Source organism: Molothrus ater, chromosome 2 (genome assembly GCF_012460135.2).
Source record: "Molothrus ater isolate BHLD 08-10-18 breed brown headed cowbird chromosome 2, BPBGC_Mater_1.1, whole genome shotgun sequence".
Classification (NCBI taxonomy): domain Eukaryota; kingdom Metazoa; phylum Chordata; class Aves; order Passeriformes; family Icteridae; genus Molothrus; species Molothrus ater.
Genome location: NC_050479.2, coordinates 82,766,367 through 82,783,760, shown reverse-complemented (window position 1 = coordinate 82,783,760; position 17,394 = coordinate 82,766,367). Strand labels below are relative to the sequence as shown.

The following is a 17,394-nucleotide window of genomic DNA, read 5'->3' as shown; positions in this document are numbered from 1 at the left end:
GTGGCAGTTTTCTTGGCCTTTTTCCTCTACCTATCTGATCCTTGTTTTAAATTCTTCAGGTAAATTTTAGAGAATGATTATTATGCTTGATCTTTCACCACTTTAATAGTAATTTTTCAAAAGTTATATGACAACTATCGCTGGGACCTGATTGACATCCTGATGCAACAGAAGATGGGGATTAGCCTGCTGTGTTGAATGTGTTTATTGACACAATGTATTTTATTTCACCTGAGTAGTCTGACAATCCTTATGTTTCCTTCTTTGGAGACCTTCATCCTTTTCTGAATGTAAAGCCTAATGTGCAAATTAGTCACGTGAAACTACAGAACAGTGTTTTCATCCTTTATTGTTAAGTTAATTATCTGTGTAGCAAGATCTGTCTTCTTGATAGTTTTTACATGTCCAGATCTTTCTCAAGACATCTGCTGTTGGGTCAATATCACACATCAGCAAAATACTGCATTGCCATGAAGAGCACCTCTGAAAGAATAAATAGTATTTAATTAATTTTTTGTAGCATGAGGAGCTGTAGCTCTTCTGTTTTTCTCTTCATTTTTCTGTCTCTTTTTGCCCTGTAACTGTAAGCATGGGCAGACAGTATCTTAAGTCTTCTGAGAACGGCATTACAGATTCTAATCATAGTTGAGAGACAAAGCTGACTGCAGCTTTAGAGATTCAAGTGATGTGGCAAATAAAATATCACAATGCAACCTATTTAAAAATTATTTTAGATTTTCAGTATTATTCTTTTATTTGCACTGGTTGGAAAAAAAAGGAAGTAGTTACATTAAGGCATCTCTGAACATCTGAAGGGAATAGCTATCTTAGAAGTCAAACACCGAAGGGATTAATTGCAATAGTTGTTCATCTGGCTATTTCCAGTCCTTTCTGGACTACCTTAGTCCTTTCTGCAGCTCTGTCATCCTCATTTTGCTTTCAGTATTCCAAATTCTAGATGAAATTTCAATTATCCTTCATTAAAACAAAATAAATCGTACATTAGTCAAATAAAAAATTCCCAATAGTATTTCTTCTTTGAATTGCCATTCATTATTTTAGAACATTTGTCCAACAGCTTTGAAGAACTGCTTTTCATTCATCAGTTAGGGTTTGTTTGTTTGTTTGTTTTGTGTCTCTAAACATGATGTTAGAATTCCTAGAAATCCACAGCTATTTTGTGGAGTTCAAGTGGAAGACCCTTTGCTGTTTGCCATGGAACACCCTGTTGGTGCAGATGGTCATTCTTTGCAATTGGGCTGTCGTAAGATATGAGACCAAGAAGTCCAGGCTCTGGGACTCCAGTGCAAAAATGTTCTGTTTCTGCCTGTATCACATCAGTGATGTGTACCAAAGGGCAGCTGAATTTTACATGCAGTGAAGGTTCCTCTGTTGCAGACACAGTGAGATTTTTAGAGAAATAAAGTAGAGCCTTGCTGTGTAAAACTCTTGTGCTCCCTGACACGTAGGCAGCTGCTCTTCAATTCTTCTTTTGAGCTGGCAGTAAAGCCATTGATTTATGACAGTGTCACTTGTTCTTCTTACCTTGCAGAGACTCACTTAAGATTTTTTTATTCAGAAATTCTGCTACCTGGTCCAATTTCAAGTTGATACGTTTTTCTCAACATTAAGCTTTTGATGTGCTTGGTAGATGAAAAAAATTGCTGTGGCCTCTTCCAGTGCAGATTTTGGCTGTTGAATAAGAAAGGCAAGGAGATAGCTTAATGCTTATATCTTTAGTGGCTAATTTTGGAGAAAAATGCAATTCTGAAAGCTTGAAAAAGCAAATTATATCTGTGGAGGAAATCTCTGTGAAACCATAAACACTAGGGATTATATGCAAAATATTCCAAGAGCACAGAGCTCTGTGTTCATTAGCTGGGGTGTTGCCTTCTGAATTTTGAGTAATAGCTTATATGAACAAATAACAAACTGGCTCTTGGATTCTTTAAAAAAAAACCTGTGCTATCATTATTTTTTAATAGGAAGAAACAGTTGCAAAGCAAGATCTTGGAGCTTCATGAAATGTAAAAAAGGGTATAATGACACAAAGACTCTTTAGGATATGATAAAAGATACATTGCATAAGCTAAAAGAACAATAGCCCCAAGACATGCTTGACATGTTTATTTTGGAAAGTGGTATTTGCAAATAAGGATACGATAGACTTTTCTTTCTCAAAACTGTGTTTTGGTTTTTGTTTGTTGTGTTTCTTATGCAAAACAATTTGTAGGTTGTCTTATGAAATTAATACAAAGGTATATTATTCACTTCAACAGAGAGAACTGAAATAAGGAAACAAAATTACAGAAAATAATTTAGTGTAATTGTTTATTGTGGGCATATTTACATTTTATATACTGTAATTGAAAAATAAACGCAACGTAAATGGTAGGCCAGGGGTAAATCTCATCCCCAGTCTGTAGGTCAGATGTGTATCATTTCTAATTTCAAATTATTATCAAATGTCATAGCCCAAATTTCTGAAAGTTATTTTTAAATTACACTTTTAAATACTACTATAGCAAATCAGCCCCCCTCTGCAATGCAGGATTATAATTTTAGAGATGGACTTGGCAATTACAGAGGGATGTTGTGATTGTAGGTGCTTTCAAGACAAGATGTGAAAAGCACTTACCTTTTTGCTGGCATCAGTTTTCACAGAAAGGTCATTTCTTATAAGGTTGCTATCATGATCAAAATCAGCAACAAAAGGACAAGATCTCAGCCTCAAAGGAAGAAGCAATAGGTCTGGTAGCACTTAGAGAAGCTAGATATTCACACACTCACAGGTCCTGATGGTCTTGATGACAGACCAGCAGAATTTCTGTGATGAAATCTGAGTGCTGACATTGGTTAGGCTTGAGCACCTGTGGGGAGAAGGTAAACTGAAAAACGGGAAAGATGAAGCAGGAAATGCATCCTTAATGAATGGAACAAGAGGAGCCGAGGGACTGTGAAGCCTTCAGTGTATTTTTAGAATCTCAGAAGAATATTTGAAAAAGTAGGAAATCTCTTTATAAGCATCTAGAAAAATGTTGAAGAGTAATGATAGCTAGAAGAGACCATACTTCTCTTCTGCAACATTTCCTCTTTTTTCTCAGATGACTCCATGTGCTGGGAGGGTTCAACACTGAAAGTGGTCTGAGGAAGCAAAGATGTAATTGAGCAGGGTCAACTGCAAGGTGCTTTCAGCAGAAATAACTACATATCTGCTAAATAGTACCAACATAAAACTGTAGGAAAATAATGTGGAAAAGTAGCTAGAACTTTGTTAGCTGTAACATCTTGTCTCTAACACATCCTGCTGTGATGAAGCATTCAAATCATATATTTGGTTTTATAAATTGAGGTATGGTTTACAAAGACATAGGAGCATTCCTTTCATCTTGTACAGGTAAAGCTTTGAGCTCTGTACTTCAAGAAGGGTGTATGCCAGTTGGAGAGATTCCAGGGGAAAGCTGTAAAAATGATCAGAGATTTAGCAAGCCTGTCCTACAATGAATAAATGAGTGATCTGAAGCCATTTATCTGAAATACCAAAGACTTAAGTGGGAGGTGGGGAGCAGTTTATCAGCACCTGATAGCAATCTTGCCTTGCAGAGCATCTTTGAAGAGTGAGTTTGCTCTCTGTGCTCCCTAGGGAGGGTGTGAAAAAAAATTTAATAGATAAGTAATAAACAAGATTTGTACTAGATGTAGAAGAAGTGAGGACTGTGATTACCAGGGAGGACATCAGGTCTGTAGCATGGGAAATACCTGGCTATGCCAGACAGCCATTTGTTAGACACAGTGCAACTGTAATTGATTCTACCTCAGGTTGAGAAGAATAATGATCCATTGAGTTTCTTCCTGTCCCAAGATTCATAACAAAATTTTCTCATTTCACTATACTTTGAAGACAAAGAGTAGTCATGGGGCTATTTAAATTCTCCATCTGCAGAAATTAAGAGGGTGTCTTCCAGACAAAAAAACCACATCCTTTGCCTCTCCTCAACAGTAATTTTATATTTTTCATTTCCATCTTTTCTTGCTTTAAGAAGGATAAAACATTTTAGAAAAACTTCTGTGCATGGGAAAATATTAATGAATATTAGAACAGATAATCTGGTACCTTAATCTGCATTTCTCTGTCTTTTCAAATTTTCTGTTGCTCAAGCCAGGATCATGCTTTAGGAACAATTTGATCTGGTGGGTGGCTGGTTCTTCACCAAAGGGTGTTTTCACAGCATGTTTCAGTATTTGGAGGCTGGTAAAAACTCCTTTGTTTTGGACTGTGCCAAGTCTTTTAATGCTATGCCTTCACTTCATATAAACAGTTTTGTCCAACTCCAGTCAGAGCTGAGTTTCTTTACACCTCAAATCAGTCTTGTAGACTTTGGGTGAGTCTCACTGCTATGAATCTTTTCATCCAAATATCTGCCTAAATATTCCGAATGGGACCCAGAAATGGCCTGTGAATAAATCAAGATATTAGTACATTCATTCTTTCCCCAGGGTTTCATTTTTCATTGGAAATGCTGCACATATTGTTCCCAGAGACTGACCCTGGCATTGCAGGAAAGTTCAGTACTTATTATTAGTTGAAATAGCTGATAGAAAGGCCACGTTAATATTCCTCCTAGCTAGAACCCCTCAAGGGACTCACAGCAGAGTCTTGTGTTATGCTATATCTCATTAAGAGAGAAACTCTTACTCACAGAAAATCTGTAGTGTTTTCTCAGGCTTGAACAACCATATTTTTGAAGTGTTACTCTGCATTTCAACTCTGCTAAGCACACATTCCTAGAAAATCTTTAATGGTCTAGGACCAGTCTGAAAAAAAATCTGTAATTCTGTTTCAAATGTGAGTTCATATTCTCTTTCTTGTTAGGTATGCTAGAATGCAATTCCCTTTGCAAATATTTGACATAATTTCTGAGAAGTCACAGAGTCATACAATGATTAAAGAATATTTTGCGTTGGAAGGGAGCTGTAAAGGTCATCTACACCCAGCCTTCTTGCAATGATCAAGGACATCTTCAACTAGAGCAGCTTTCTCAGACCTCCATCGGACACACCCCCCTCCTTGATGGGGCATCATCCAAGGTGGGGCATCCACAGCTTCTCTGGGCAGCCTGCACCTCACCACCCTTACAGTAAAGAGTTTCTTCTCAATATCTAATGCAAATCTACCCCCTTTCAGTTTAAAGCTGTTACCCCCTGGCCTGTCACTAGAGGTCCTGTCCTCATCTTTCTTAGAAAGGCACAAGTGTCTGACTTTACTCATTTTACTCTGTGAGAGTATAGGGTACTTCTCACTGGCGAATAAAACATTTTTGCTTCACTTTGCTTCCTAGAGTGCTGCAAGACAGCATCATCAACAAATTGAACTAAGGGACCAAACTGCAATTTCAGAGAGACAAAAAGAATCAAAGCAAAGTGCAGTGACTCATGAATCCATTTTCAGAGTGTCTTTACCTTACCTGTTCAATAAGCACCATCTCTTTTCCTTCTCTGTATCATTTATATACCTGTTCAACTTTTAATATCATGGCTCCATAAATTGCCTTGCATATAAAAGCAAAATTACATGTACATTTGTGCCTTGATTTCGCTCTGTGTTTTTAAGAAGGAAGTAACTGAATGGATGACAGATTGATTGTTTACAGGTTGATTGCAAATAGATAAGAGGCTGCAAGATGAACTTTGATTTCATTTTGTATTTTCAAGCTTCAGCATAATTGACAGAGAGCTTTTCAGTCAAGTATTTCTGCTCAGCTTTGCAACAGGGATGAGAAGATAAATGTTAAATTTCCCTCATCAGATGGAGGACAAATAAAAGAAGCTGATGAGTCTGTCGTTGACAGGTATGGTTTTTAAACAGATCCAAAACTGACAGACTGCTCCTTCTATCTCCATTTTATTGGTAACAAATTATTAAATATTTGTCTCAAAGAGCCATTCAACTTAGCAGAGAACCAGCTATACTCATTTAAAGATATATCATTTAATGTTTTACAAAGTAAATAGCATTTCTCCCTGAATTGGAATAATTTTCTCCCATGTCAAGTCTGTAGATTTAAAAAATGAATCTATATCAGAAAAAAAAAAAGGCCGGAAAAGCACAGATTTACATAGTACAAAGACTTAAAAAATTTAATGTCTCATCAAAAAGTGAAAACTACTTTAAGGCAGATCTTGATGTGCTGATCTACAGGAACATGATTTTCATTTGCATTATTAGGAGATTAAATACCTTGTTCTACTGTCAGTAATTACAGTAATTTGTGCAGAAAATGGCATAGGTACTATTGTTAATGACTGGCAAACTGTGATCGACTGTCAGCATGAATTTGGTTCCTACACCTGAAACAGCTGGTGTATTTTGTGCATGGAAAGTGAACCATGTTTCAGGATTTGAACCCCAGTTAATATATAATGTGAAAACAATAGCCTGTCTTCTCATTGCAGTTGCTCCAGGTGTCTGTAACTGCCTGTCTCTTGGCACTGCAGAGGAGTCATGCCCTGTTACATTTTCCCTTTGCCCAAACATTATGTGTCCAAATTTATGTAGCATCAGGAATTAAATAAGGTCAAGTGAACTTTAAGAGCATGAACAGTGGGTGAAAAGAGAAAAAAAAGCTCCAAGATATTGTTGAATTGTCTGTGGAAGAGAGGAGACAGTCAGGGAAAGGGGACTTCTCTTGGTTTTACACCAGTGAGATCAACATCTGCCATGCTGATCCCATCTCCAGATACTTGTCTTCAAAATAAAAACCTTAGAGAGTCGGTTGATTATTGGTTACATATTAATGGGAAATGGCATTTTTAACAGAAGATGCAGATAAAATAAATGTGGCTATAAGGGCACATTTGGTAATGAGGCTAATTGCCTAAAAAATTCGGAAAAAAAATGGGACAGTAGAGGTAATTTGATTTCCCCCTTCCTTCAAGCTGCATTCATTAACTATACTCTAGATTAGACATTCTCACAATGCACGCAAAGGTGGTTAAATGCAACATTCTCAAGCCTTGTGCTTCTCTTGAAAGGGTGGGTTAAATGTTTCATATTTGATTCTCTAGCCAGAAAAAGAGGTTCATAATACCAGTGTATCTTTCAGAACGAAAAATTGCAGAAATATTGAATAAGCATTATTATTACTACACTGCTTTCTTCCACTGTAGATCTGACTTAGCTCTCAAGAGCCTTACAAGCCTTTGATTGCTAACTTCTCTTTCCCTCTCTTAAGCTTAGGAGAGCAATTTAATTTTTCCTTTTCCTCCCTGTAAGACTTGTGCTGTAAAGGTATATTTTTATTGACTCTTTTTCAGGTGCATTACTAGCCTAAACAGCCATTTGTGTCCTACTCTCTTTAGCTACTTGCTGCTATCCCTGTATCTTTCCTTCTTCCCACATCCTTCAAATTGAGTTTGCAGGGCAGCAGTGATGACCTTGCAGTGTTCTCCACGGAGTCCCAGATCTATAATGAGGGGCCAGGTACAAAAGTGTGGTGCTAGCAAAGGGGATGTGTGAACCCAACACTATCCTCATCTGACAGCTCCTACTGCTGCCATCTCTGTGGATGATGGTCAATATGTACCTGGTCTGTGGTTCAGGTTAATTTGGCTTGGTTTTCATGCCATTTTCAATTTGCTGTTTGCTAGGACATTTTCATGGCTAACACAAGGCAGGCAGTGGGAAAGAAGGCAGGGAGCACATCAGGGTTGTCTCTTTCAGCATTAGTGAGTTTTTAGGTCAGCATATGACAATTTTAAAAAAGCACCATTCAACCTTCCACCTGGCTTTTTTGCTGCTTATTAAGACAACTGGCTGCTTAAAATCATGGAATGATTTGGGCTGGAAGGGAGCCTAAAAATCATTGCATTCTTTCCTACTTGCCATGGCCAGTGACACCTTCCACCGGACCAGCTTGCTGAAAGCCCCATCCAGCCTGGCTTTGAACACTTTCCCAGGATGTCTTCATCTGTAGTCTTGTATAGCCTAGCTGATTTTTGCCCAAGTGAATGAAAGAGCAGGGGTGAGGATAGGATTCAAAAACCCAAAACAAAACAAAAAACCTCTTGCCAAGAAGAAAATGGCAATTTATTGTAGAATAGAAAGTATGAGTAAAAAATGTGTTGCCTTTAGCAGTCCCTTCATATCGCATTCAGCCATACAGGTCACTTATGCTGTGTTTAACATTATTCCCTGCAAGATATAAATGATCCTGTCACCAGGCAGCCAGCCAGATGATGTCTACCTGATCAAAAATTCTGGTTTTTACGGCCTCTGGATCTGAGGATTATTTGTCCTTGTGGGTGCACCAAAAGTATACAAAAAGCTTCCTGCATGCAAAGGAAGTGACCATTCATTCAGTGCAGTTGTAGGCATATGGAGATGTGAGAAGAGAAAGGCATGTAAAAACTTCAGATATAAGCAGCTAATCATGTTCCTAAGTGGCAGATCTTGGGTTTTTCTGTTTAAAAACACTAATCTTTACTTTTTAAAAAAATCTAATTTGACTGGTCTTAACATGAAGTGTTTAGACATGGTGTATCATGTGTTTATTTCCGAAAGAATCAAACCCCTTGCTATAATTCTTAGAGTGTCAGTATATGTCAAAAATGAAATAATTTTCTTTTTCTTGCATTTACACTGGTAAAATTTTGACAGTGTGGTTTAATGTGATTTTCAGTGAACTAGAATCCTCATTATGCTTTGAAAGTCAGATTATTGTGAATAATTAGGAAAATTCCCTGATCTTTTCAAGTTAAATTGTAAAGTATTCTTAAGAATTACTGTTATGCAATTAGGCCACTTCTCGTTGTCTATGCTTTCTGGGAATTTTATTCCTAATTAATTTGAATAAATGTAAAAATATAGAATAAACACAAGTTCAAATGAGGCTCTAACTGTATTTTCCTAACTTACTGTTTCCTCTCTTTTCTGCTACATCTGTGGAGAATGTATCTTTAGGGATAAATATATGCAAGCAAAAAAGAATGGAAAAACATCAAACTGCAAAACAATAGAAAAGAAGGGATTGTTTTCATTTGCTTGTTAGATAACTTTTTTATAATTCCTACAAATAGCAGTGTAATTTAAGATATGTTTTCAAGGCTTTATGAAAGATTATAGAAAGATTAGCTTTACTATTATGGTAATGTAAACCAATGCTTTATCTACTATACCTACAGCATGATTGTTTTTAAACATGCAGTCACTGCCTTGGAGCTTTATTAACATTTGCATAATCTCAATTTCCCATCATTTCCTTTCTGGCTGGAAGTGTAAAGGATTTCTTTTAAGCCAAGGAGTGGAACGCTGTCTCCTGAGAGCAGATTTCCCTCTTTCTTTCATATTTTAACCTAATAATTTGGCTGTAATGTTTGATTTTGATGCCCTAAAAATGAAAACATAGTTGGAAAATTGTTGAAGTTTTTTATATTTTCTTATGAGGCTACAGCTGAGTAACTCAGCAAGAAAATCCCTGAAATATCCAGATAATTTTTTTCCATATTCTTGACTCTTTTCTGTTTCTGACTTTTATGGTTCTCAGATGACATTGATGAACCCTGTGTCCAAAGGGAAGATGTAATACTTTGCATTCCCCTGCCCCCAGCAGAAGAGCAAGCTCAGAAAATGCCAGTGTTGGGAAAGGGTTCTCCAGGACATCTCAGCAGGAAGCTGTTTTGGAACAGATGTAAGGAACTGTAGTTAGCAGCATGGTAGCCAAATTTTAAAAATTACATATGCTGAAAACCTGCTTAGATATTCTCAATCAAAGGTATGGAAATCAGCCTGCCATCCCACCATCACCAGATAGCAGCTACCACCACAGTCTTGCCTCTGAGTTTTAGCTGGCTGCCATTTTTCCAAGCCTTCAGTCCTTCAGAGGACTTTGTGATAGTACAAATGTACATATACAGCAGGGTCTTGAAGCCATTTTAATCTCATTGAGATCAATATCTCTGTTTTCATCAAGAATCAAGGACACACCTCTGCACATTCTTGCACTAGGCTGTGCAGCAAGTTTGTGTTACTGTAATGTTTTACATGTCAATGATCTTGTTCTTTTTATTAAATCAAGAATAGTTAAAATTAAAACTAACTATACTATTGTAGTTTACTTTAAAAACTTGAATTCACAGAGCTAAAAATTCATGCAGATAAAGGCAAGTAAGATGAAAAATTTTACTGTTTACTTTCTGTTAAAACCTCAACCAAAATCTGTCTCCATATAGAAGAGTATCAGTGATCATTTGCAAGAAAAGAATTCTCCTTGCCTGCTGTATGGTCCCAGCTGCCATCCAGCCATAGCCTCTTGGTGAGCACACTGGCCACACTTGGTGGGAGTGCTGTGTGTGCTGCTCAGTTTGATCCTCAGCAGAGGCTGTACTGAAATCTGGCATCCCTATTGCATGGTTAGGCACTGGGAGCCAGAGTGTAAGGATTAATGAAAATAGCTAAAATGGCTGTGGGCAAGAACAAGAAATGTGGGAAAACAGTTGGATAAATACCTGAAGGCACAGATATATAATGCCACACAGTGTAAGGGGAACAATAATTTTCACTTTGTGTAAGCTGCTTTTGGACAATATTCTTCTTACCTAGTGGCACTGTACATCATTTTTATTCTATCTGACATCAACTGGGAAATAACCTGAAACACTAGATATTTCTGAAATAAAATGTCAAAACAATAAGGAAGATGCTTGAAGTTTTTTAACCCAAGGCCATTAGAAAGAAACACCAGATAACAACATGCTGCCTTAGATGTGTAGGGACTTGGGCCTTCTTTGTGGTCTAGGCTATTATCCAATTGTTAGTTACAAAAAGAGCCCCCTGAAGTGATCTGGGAGCAGGGTCTGAAACAAGAATTAACAATGGCAATGAAATAAGACAGCTTTTAAATATGTTATGAATATTAGCAAAAGTTTTATGAATCATACTGTATTTTAGATTGACTTTTTCATCCACAGAACAAAATGTAGTCAAATTTTATTCACATAAGTCCTTCTGGCATAAGATGTCACGTGCATCAGGCATAAGAATTGCTATAAGAACTCCCTCTAATAAATTGGTATTTGACTCTACTGCTACAACATGAAGGAGATGAGATAAAGTGACTTCATATACTTGGGATTAATAGTTTCTTAAGAACTGATTCATAGGATGACAAAGAAAGAGCTCTGTAGAGGAAGATTGGTTCCTCTTTTTAACATTTTCTAATCGTTGTGACACAAACTTTAATTTTTATTTTGTGATGTATTTTATTTTTGTATGGACCAAATAAAAGAAGACTCTGCTGTCGATAATGAACAATAGTCATAAGTCACAGCTATAACAAGCATATTAATTGTCCACAGTTGTGGGGTGTTATTGTAAATTTGTGCTATATGTGTCCTCCAGGAAAGCTGAAACTGGCAACAGGAGGCTTGAGTATAGGGCATGGGGAGACATTCCCTGGTACTCCTTTGTTTATAATTAATATTTTTATAGTTTGTTTACTCATATAAACTGGACATAACAGTGGTACCTGTCAAAACAAGTCAATCATTATATCAGTCAAAGCATTTTATATTACCCATGTTCCTTTCCTCCCTGAAAGTGGAATTTGATTAATTAGAAACCTGGATTGGGCATCATTGTTCCAGGTTTAACAATTTTAACAAGCTACATCTTTTGTAGCTGTATTGTAGAAGTGGCTGGCCCTTGGAGTTGCCCCAGCTTGGGCTCCTCATTGCCATGTCCAGTTATTTGCAGGAGCATGGTTGATGTGTCATATGCCACAGAGCAGGCAGGCTTGCAGTGTCAGGGAAGGGCCTCAGTGGGGCAGCTTGTTGGGGGTCCTTTCTGGTGGTCCTTTGTGTTTTGCTGCATGAAACAGTTTCTTAAAATCTGAATGCACACAGTGTTCTGCAGCAAATTAGGTTTTTTCACACCTTTAGAAAATAAATGTGGCAAAAAGCAATGAGAGAATGTATAGGGAGGGGTGGTGACATTTATTCATGAAATCTCTAAATAAGTTAACCATTTATGATCTTCCTTTCAGGTATTTCATTCACTCTCTGTTTCATCCACATCCCCCAGGGTACATGTGCTGAGGTGGTCTATCTCACTTGTGTGTGATACAAAGGACATGGGACATCAAACCCTTACCACATCTCTTGGCATTTTCTTGATTGACAACCATGAACTGACAGATTTTTGGATTAATTATTTATACCCTCTAGGAGTCTACTGTTATTATGGGTGGTCCTTTATACTGAACACTCCTTTCTTCAGTCTCTAAGCCACAAGGTGGCTGCTCATCTCCTGATTTTTTTCATTTAGTAAACACACATTTTTATTGATATAATCTGCTTCCCTGTTAGGCTTACAGGCAAGAAAATGGCAGATGTCGCATGCTGCAGTCTTGCTGCCAACACCCCACTGTCATGGTACAGGGTCTTCTGCTGGCAAGACACCCGTTCAAAGGTCTTAGAGTGTCCAGACATTCTGTCCAGGCTTGACAGAAGTGATTTTTCTGTCCAGCTTGACAGACATTTTGATTTTTTTTGCTTGAGGTGCTCTGTACTGTCAGTACATATGATTTCTCTAACCTTTGGCCTTTCTTCTAGAATTTACATTCCTGTTCCCATTCATATTTCATTTGTTAGTATGGTAATATTTCTGTTGAAAGTCCTATGCCTGTTGTGGGTTTCACTAAATCTATGCTCACAGGTCAGTTATGAGGTAAGGTGTACTGTGGTATAGCTAGGAATTAGGAATTACCTGTTCTATGTCTCTAAAGCACTGTTTTGGTTAACTACCTGAAAAACAAGCATTTCTTAACTATATTTTAGGGTTATGTCTTAAATGCTGCTATCTTTGGATTCCCTTTATTGGGAGCTGTGAAACTCTTGTTGGATTTCTGTTTTAAAATCCTCGCTCTGTTTGCTGATTTAAAATAAGCTTGGTTCTCTGTGTAGGATAGTAGCAAAATGCAACATCCATTTTTGGCACTCTGACTCAGTTTCTTTGACTTCACTTCTCATTAGAAAGCTGACATTACATAGCTGGAGTTGATCTTTTAGCTCCCTCTCTGGTTACTGCAAAGTGGTATGCCTGCAGTGTTATTAACCCACTGTGTCTTTAACAGAGGTTTCATTATTTTTAATTATTATTATTTATTTTTATTAGTCAAACTTGCTGAGCTAACTATGTGGGGAGCATCCAAGCCTACTTTCACTAGAAAAATAGAACATATTGTTTTACTTATATTGTGATATATTTAAAACATGTATCTGGTATGGCAAATAATGCAAAATAGATGTAAATAGCCAAATATTTTAACATGTTCTTGCTAATAATCCCAGGAAAAGATATTACTAAATGTCTTCGACTTATTAATAGTAGCATTTTTTTTCTGCAGTTTCCAATTTCGGTGGAATAGCTTTTTTCCCTGTCCGTTTTCCTCTTTCTGATACCAGAAATGTCTTCTGTTTCATGGGATTATTAGACATTGTTATTCATAGGATCAGTGATCAACATTTGTGGAACCCAAGGGCAGACGAATTTTACAAACGCAAATCCAGTGGAAATGGAAGGAAATTCAGTTTGACTCAACATTGAGCCAGTCTTATAAGGGCCTATCCTCTTCAGTGATTGTGAACAAAGCTGAGTTTGACTTGGATGTGCACCAGTATTAGATCCAATTCTCACTTTTTTCCATCCTGAGGTAGTCTCTTCACTGAACCACAGAAACATGGAATGGTTTGAGTTGGAAGGGATCTTTAAGTTCCAAACCTGTTACTCATTAGCATTAGATCAGGTTTCTCAAGGCCCCATTCAACCTGGCTTTGAACATCTCCAGGGGTGGGGCATCCACAGCTTTTCAGGGCAGCCTGTGCCAGTGCCTCACCACCATCATCATAAAACATTTCTTCCTCAACTTCATTCTGAATTTATCCTCCATCTAATTCCTGTTGTGAGGAATTTGAGCACTCTCTCCAAAATCAGCTGTTTCTGTGAAGCAGATTGTGCATCAGCCAAAGAGGAAGTGATCAACTCCTGATCTGTGTTCTGATAGAGATGTTTTCATAACCAAAGGAATCAACAAGAAAAAGGTTCTGCAATCAAATATGGTGTTTTATGAAAAATGCCATTTAGAAAACATATCTTGTTCCATTGTTTGAATGATTCTCTGCTTTTAAAACAGAGTAAGAAGCTGATGTAACACTAACCTGATGTAGTGGGTGATCAGAGATACACACCAGGATTGAGCAAATCCTTCCGAAGCGTTCAAACAGAAACCTTGAGTCTAAATGAACTCAGATTGTGAACTTTCATAGCACTGATCTTCCCACTCATCTCTTCCCACATCCAGACCCCAGCCTTTCAGAAACCAAAAGCATGATTCACCTCATCTCTTTCAAATGTCTTGTTGAGATGAGATGAATCATACTTTAAAAGCTCTTAATGAATTTTCATTTATCGTACAGGTAGTATAAATGATAACCATGGTTGTCTGATGTCATTTGGCCATGTGAATCCTATCCAAAAGTTTTTGTGTAGTATACTTTCCATGTGCCCTAGCAATTAGCAGAAGTAATTTAAATAAAATTAAATGGGGCATTGTTCCATTCCCTGTTCCTTCAAAGAAGAAATCTTTTAAAGAAGGCAAGTATGATTAAGCAAAGTTAAATCATTATTGATTGACATGGAAAATTTTTCCTCAGTTTTTTTTCCTACCCACTCTCCTTTTGCTCCCTGCAGTATTACCCCATCTTGTTCTGCTCTTCGAAGCCTTTCTGTAATCACTGTGGATTATTTGGACGGCCAAAGTTAGACCTTGCTTACAAATGCAATGTAGCCCCCACATTGTATCACAGCTAAATTTTATGTAGACTTAGTAGAAAAAGTTACTCATTCCATTATTTTAAGCTTCACTTTTGTGATTTTTTTTTTTTTCACTTTTTGGGAGCAGCCTGCATTGGTGCTCTTTTTTTTTTACGTTTTCTTACATCCATTGTGCTACAACCATGCAGACAGCAAGCCAAGCCCCCACTCAGCACTGCAGAAAATGCAGGTGATTGTCTTGGCTACTACTTGCTTGTGTTGCAGCAGGACCAGGCTGAATTAGGACTCACTTTGAGCAAAGTGCAGACCAGCTGTGTGTGCAGAAATGGCATTGCCATTTAAGTGTGCACCATGTCAATAAAGGGGAGAGGAGGAGATGGAAGTGCACCACAACCTGTTCTTCCCACGGTCATGCCCGAGGTGAGCAGCAGGGCGGAAGAAAGCCCTCTGGCTGAGATCTAGCCCACTCATTTGCTCCCACCAGCATTCTGGAATATTCTCATATCTTTACTGGTAGAAGCCTATACAGGTGGGGTTTAGATCAAATTGATTATAATTATGTCACCAAGAAATATTATTCAATCATTGTTCCTTGTCCGTAACTAGTGTTTTTAAAAAATTTCCATTCTTAATGTTTTATTAGAATATCTTTTCTCTTCTTTGTTAGCAGTCCCAGGAAAAATCCTTCCCTGCTGAAAAAATCACTATCTTTTTATCCATGTACTGACAGTAGCACATAAATAAGAGTGATTGCCAGCTTTAGCTGGAAATTCAATAAAGCTTTCTTTTAATTACCCTATACTTCTAAATTAACTTCATGTGTATTGTTAATAGTCAATTAATTAAGTACTGTTTCAATTGGAGATATAAATTCAAAGGTTTCTTTTTGTAATTTACAAAAAGAAATGGTGGGGCACATTCCATTAAGTAGTCCATTATGTGAGGTACCTGACCTCACATCTTTTTGAAGCTGAAATAATGATCAAATGAAAATAATGTGGTAAAAAAAATTAAAATAATTAATTTACTCTCCTTATCTTTGTACTCATACTAAGTACAAAGCTGCTAAAAATTTGTGTGCATTAAATATACACTGTCTTTTAATTTTTATTGCCCAAGTAGTGTCCGTTTTGAGTTTGTGATGAAATGCCAGATTTCAGGCAACTCACTTTTTAATACTGCATTTTACTGCTCAGGCTACAGCAATTATCAACATGTTTCTTTTAGGAATGAGTGAACAGCGTAGATTTCATAGATAAAACCAGTGATTACTCTCTAAATAGACATAACCTTCTTTTCTGTACAGCTAAAAGAGAAATCCCTAGCTGGAGGAGTAATCTAAGGAGGATATTGTCAGAAACAGCTTCTCTGTTCAGATGGAAGTCCCCATTAGCTACATAATCTCTGAAAAATTAGCTGTATGAAGTTAATTTTTATGGAAATCAAGCACAGTAATTTCTGTCTTTTCTTTGATTGAGAGGTAAAAATGTTCCTAAAAATTAAAGTAATGGTTTGCTTGTATGTGCAATGTGTCAGAGGGTAAGAAATATAGGAAAAGGGGAAAAGTTCTTTTTTTTTCCCCCAATATCTATTTATTTTGCCTTCCTTTAATCATATCAGCATGTATCATTGACATTGTTACAAAGTTTGGGTCTCTGAGTGTTTATCTAGGAATTTCACAGATCACTGAATCAAAGTTAGATATTTACAAAGGACTATTGCTTTCTTTATGCGTCCATAGCCACAGATTTGTTTCCTAAGGAAAAAACTCACACTTTAAATCAAACATCTACACCTTTTCTCTTTTATTTTCACTGGTCCTTCACTGTGGTACTATATGAACTTGCAAAACCTGTGCTAGACGTCTCCAAGTATTTTTCAAATTGTGTGGACAATCAATCAGAACACCTTTCATTTTGTTCTGATAGATGGTGGTGTATTTTATAGCAATATTTACCAAACTCCAAGTTTCAGTATTTTAATGCTGATCATGGAAAGCTGAGCCATAACTTCTTGATGTAGGCTGCACTGGACCCCAGGGATGAGGGTGTACAGAATCACCACTGGTTCAATTGTTTTTGTCTCTATCTTTCTGTAATTGTAAATGGCAAAGAATTTATTTGCTTTAGTTCTGTCCCTGACCTTCCAGGAAAAGTGAAAGAGTGTGTTATTTGTATTTCTGAAAAAAAAATACTCAAAGTGTACATTGTATATGCTACTCTTCCACTTCTCTTTAGTGTTCTATGTTGTATCGCTAATGTTTTGTTTGCAATATCTTTTCCAGGTCTAGGATTCAGTATTGCAGGAGGGGTGGGAAACCAACACATCCCTGGGGACAACAGCATTTATGTCACTAAGATTATTGATGGGGGAGCTGCACAAAAAGATGGCAGATTGCAGGTTGGAGATAGACTTCTTATGGTAAGTATGACAAATTTTAATTCCATTTATTTAGCTAAAAATTGTTTCATATAAGGACTTTCATTCACCATACATCTTTCTGGAGGTAACCAAAATGACTGCTATAATAATTGTATTTCAATCATCTTCATTTTCCCCATTTTTAA

At 37.1% G+C, this 17,394-nt stretch overlaps 1 protein-coding gene across 30 annotated transcripts in view; it reads left to right on the top strand.

Annotated features, from left to right (window-relative positions):
* The window catches only part of DLG2 (discs large MAGUK scaffold protein 2), a 984,854-nt gene that overhangs the window by 691,799 nt on the left and 275,661 nt on the right, over positions 1-17,394 (top strand). For all 30 annotated transcript variants that reach the window (XM_036384308.2, XM_036384333.2, XM_036384316.2 and 27 more), the window contains one exon: positions 17,112-17,248. In XM_036384308.2, the coding sequence (XP_036240201.1) occupies positions 17,112-17,248 (137 nt within the window). The remainder of the gene's footprint in view (positions 1-17,111; positions 17,249-17,394) is intronic.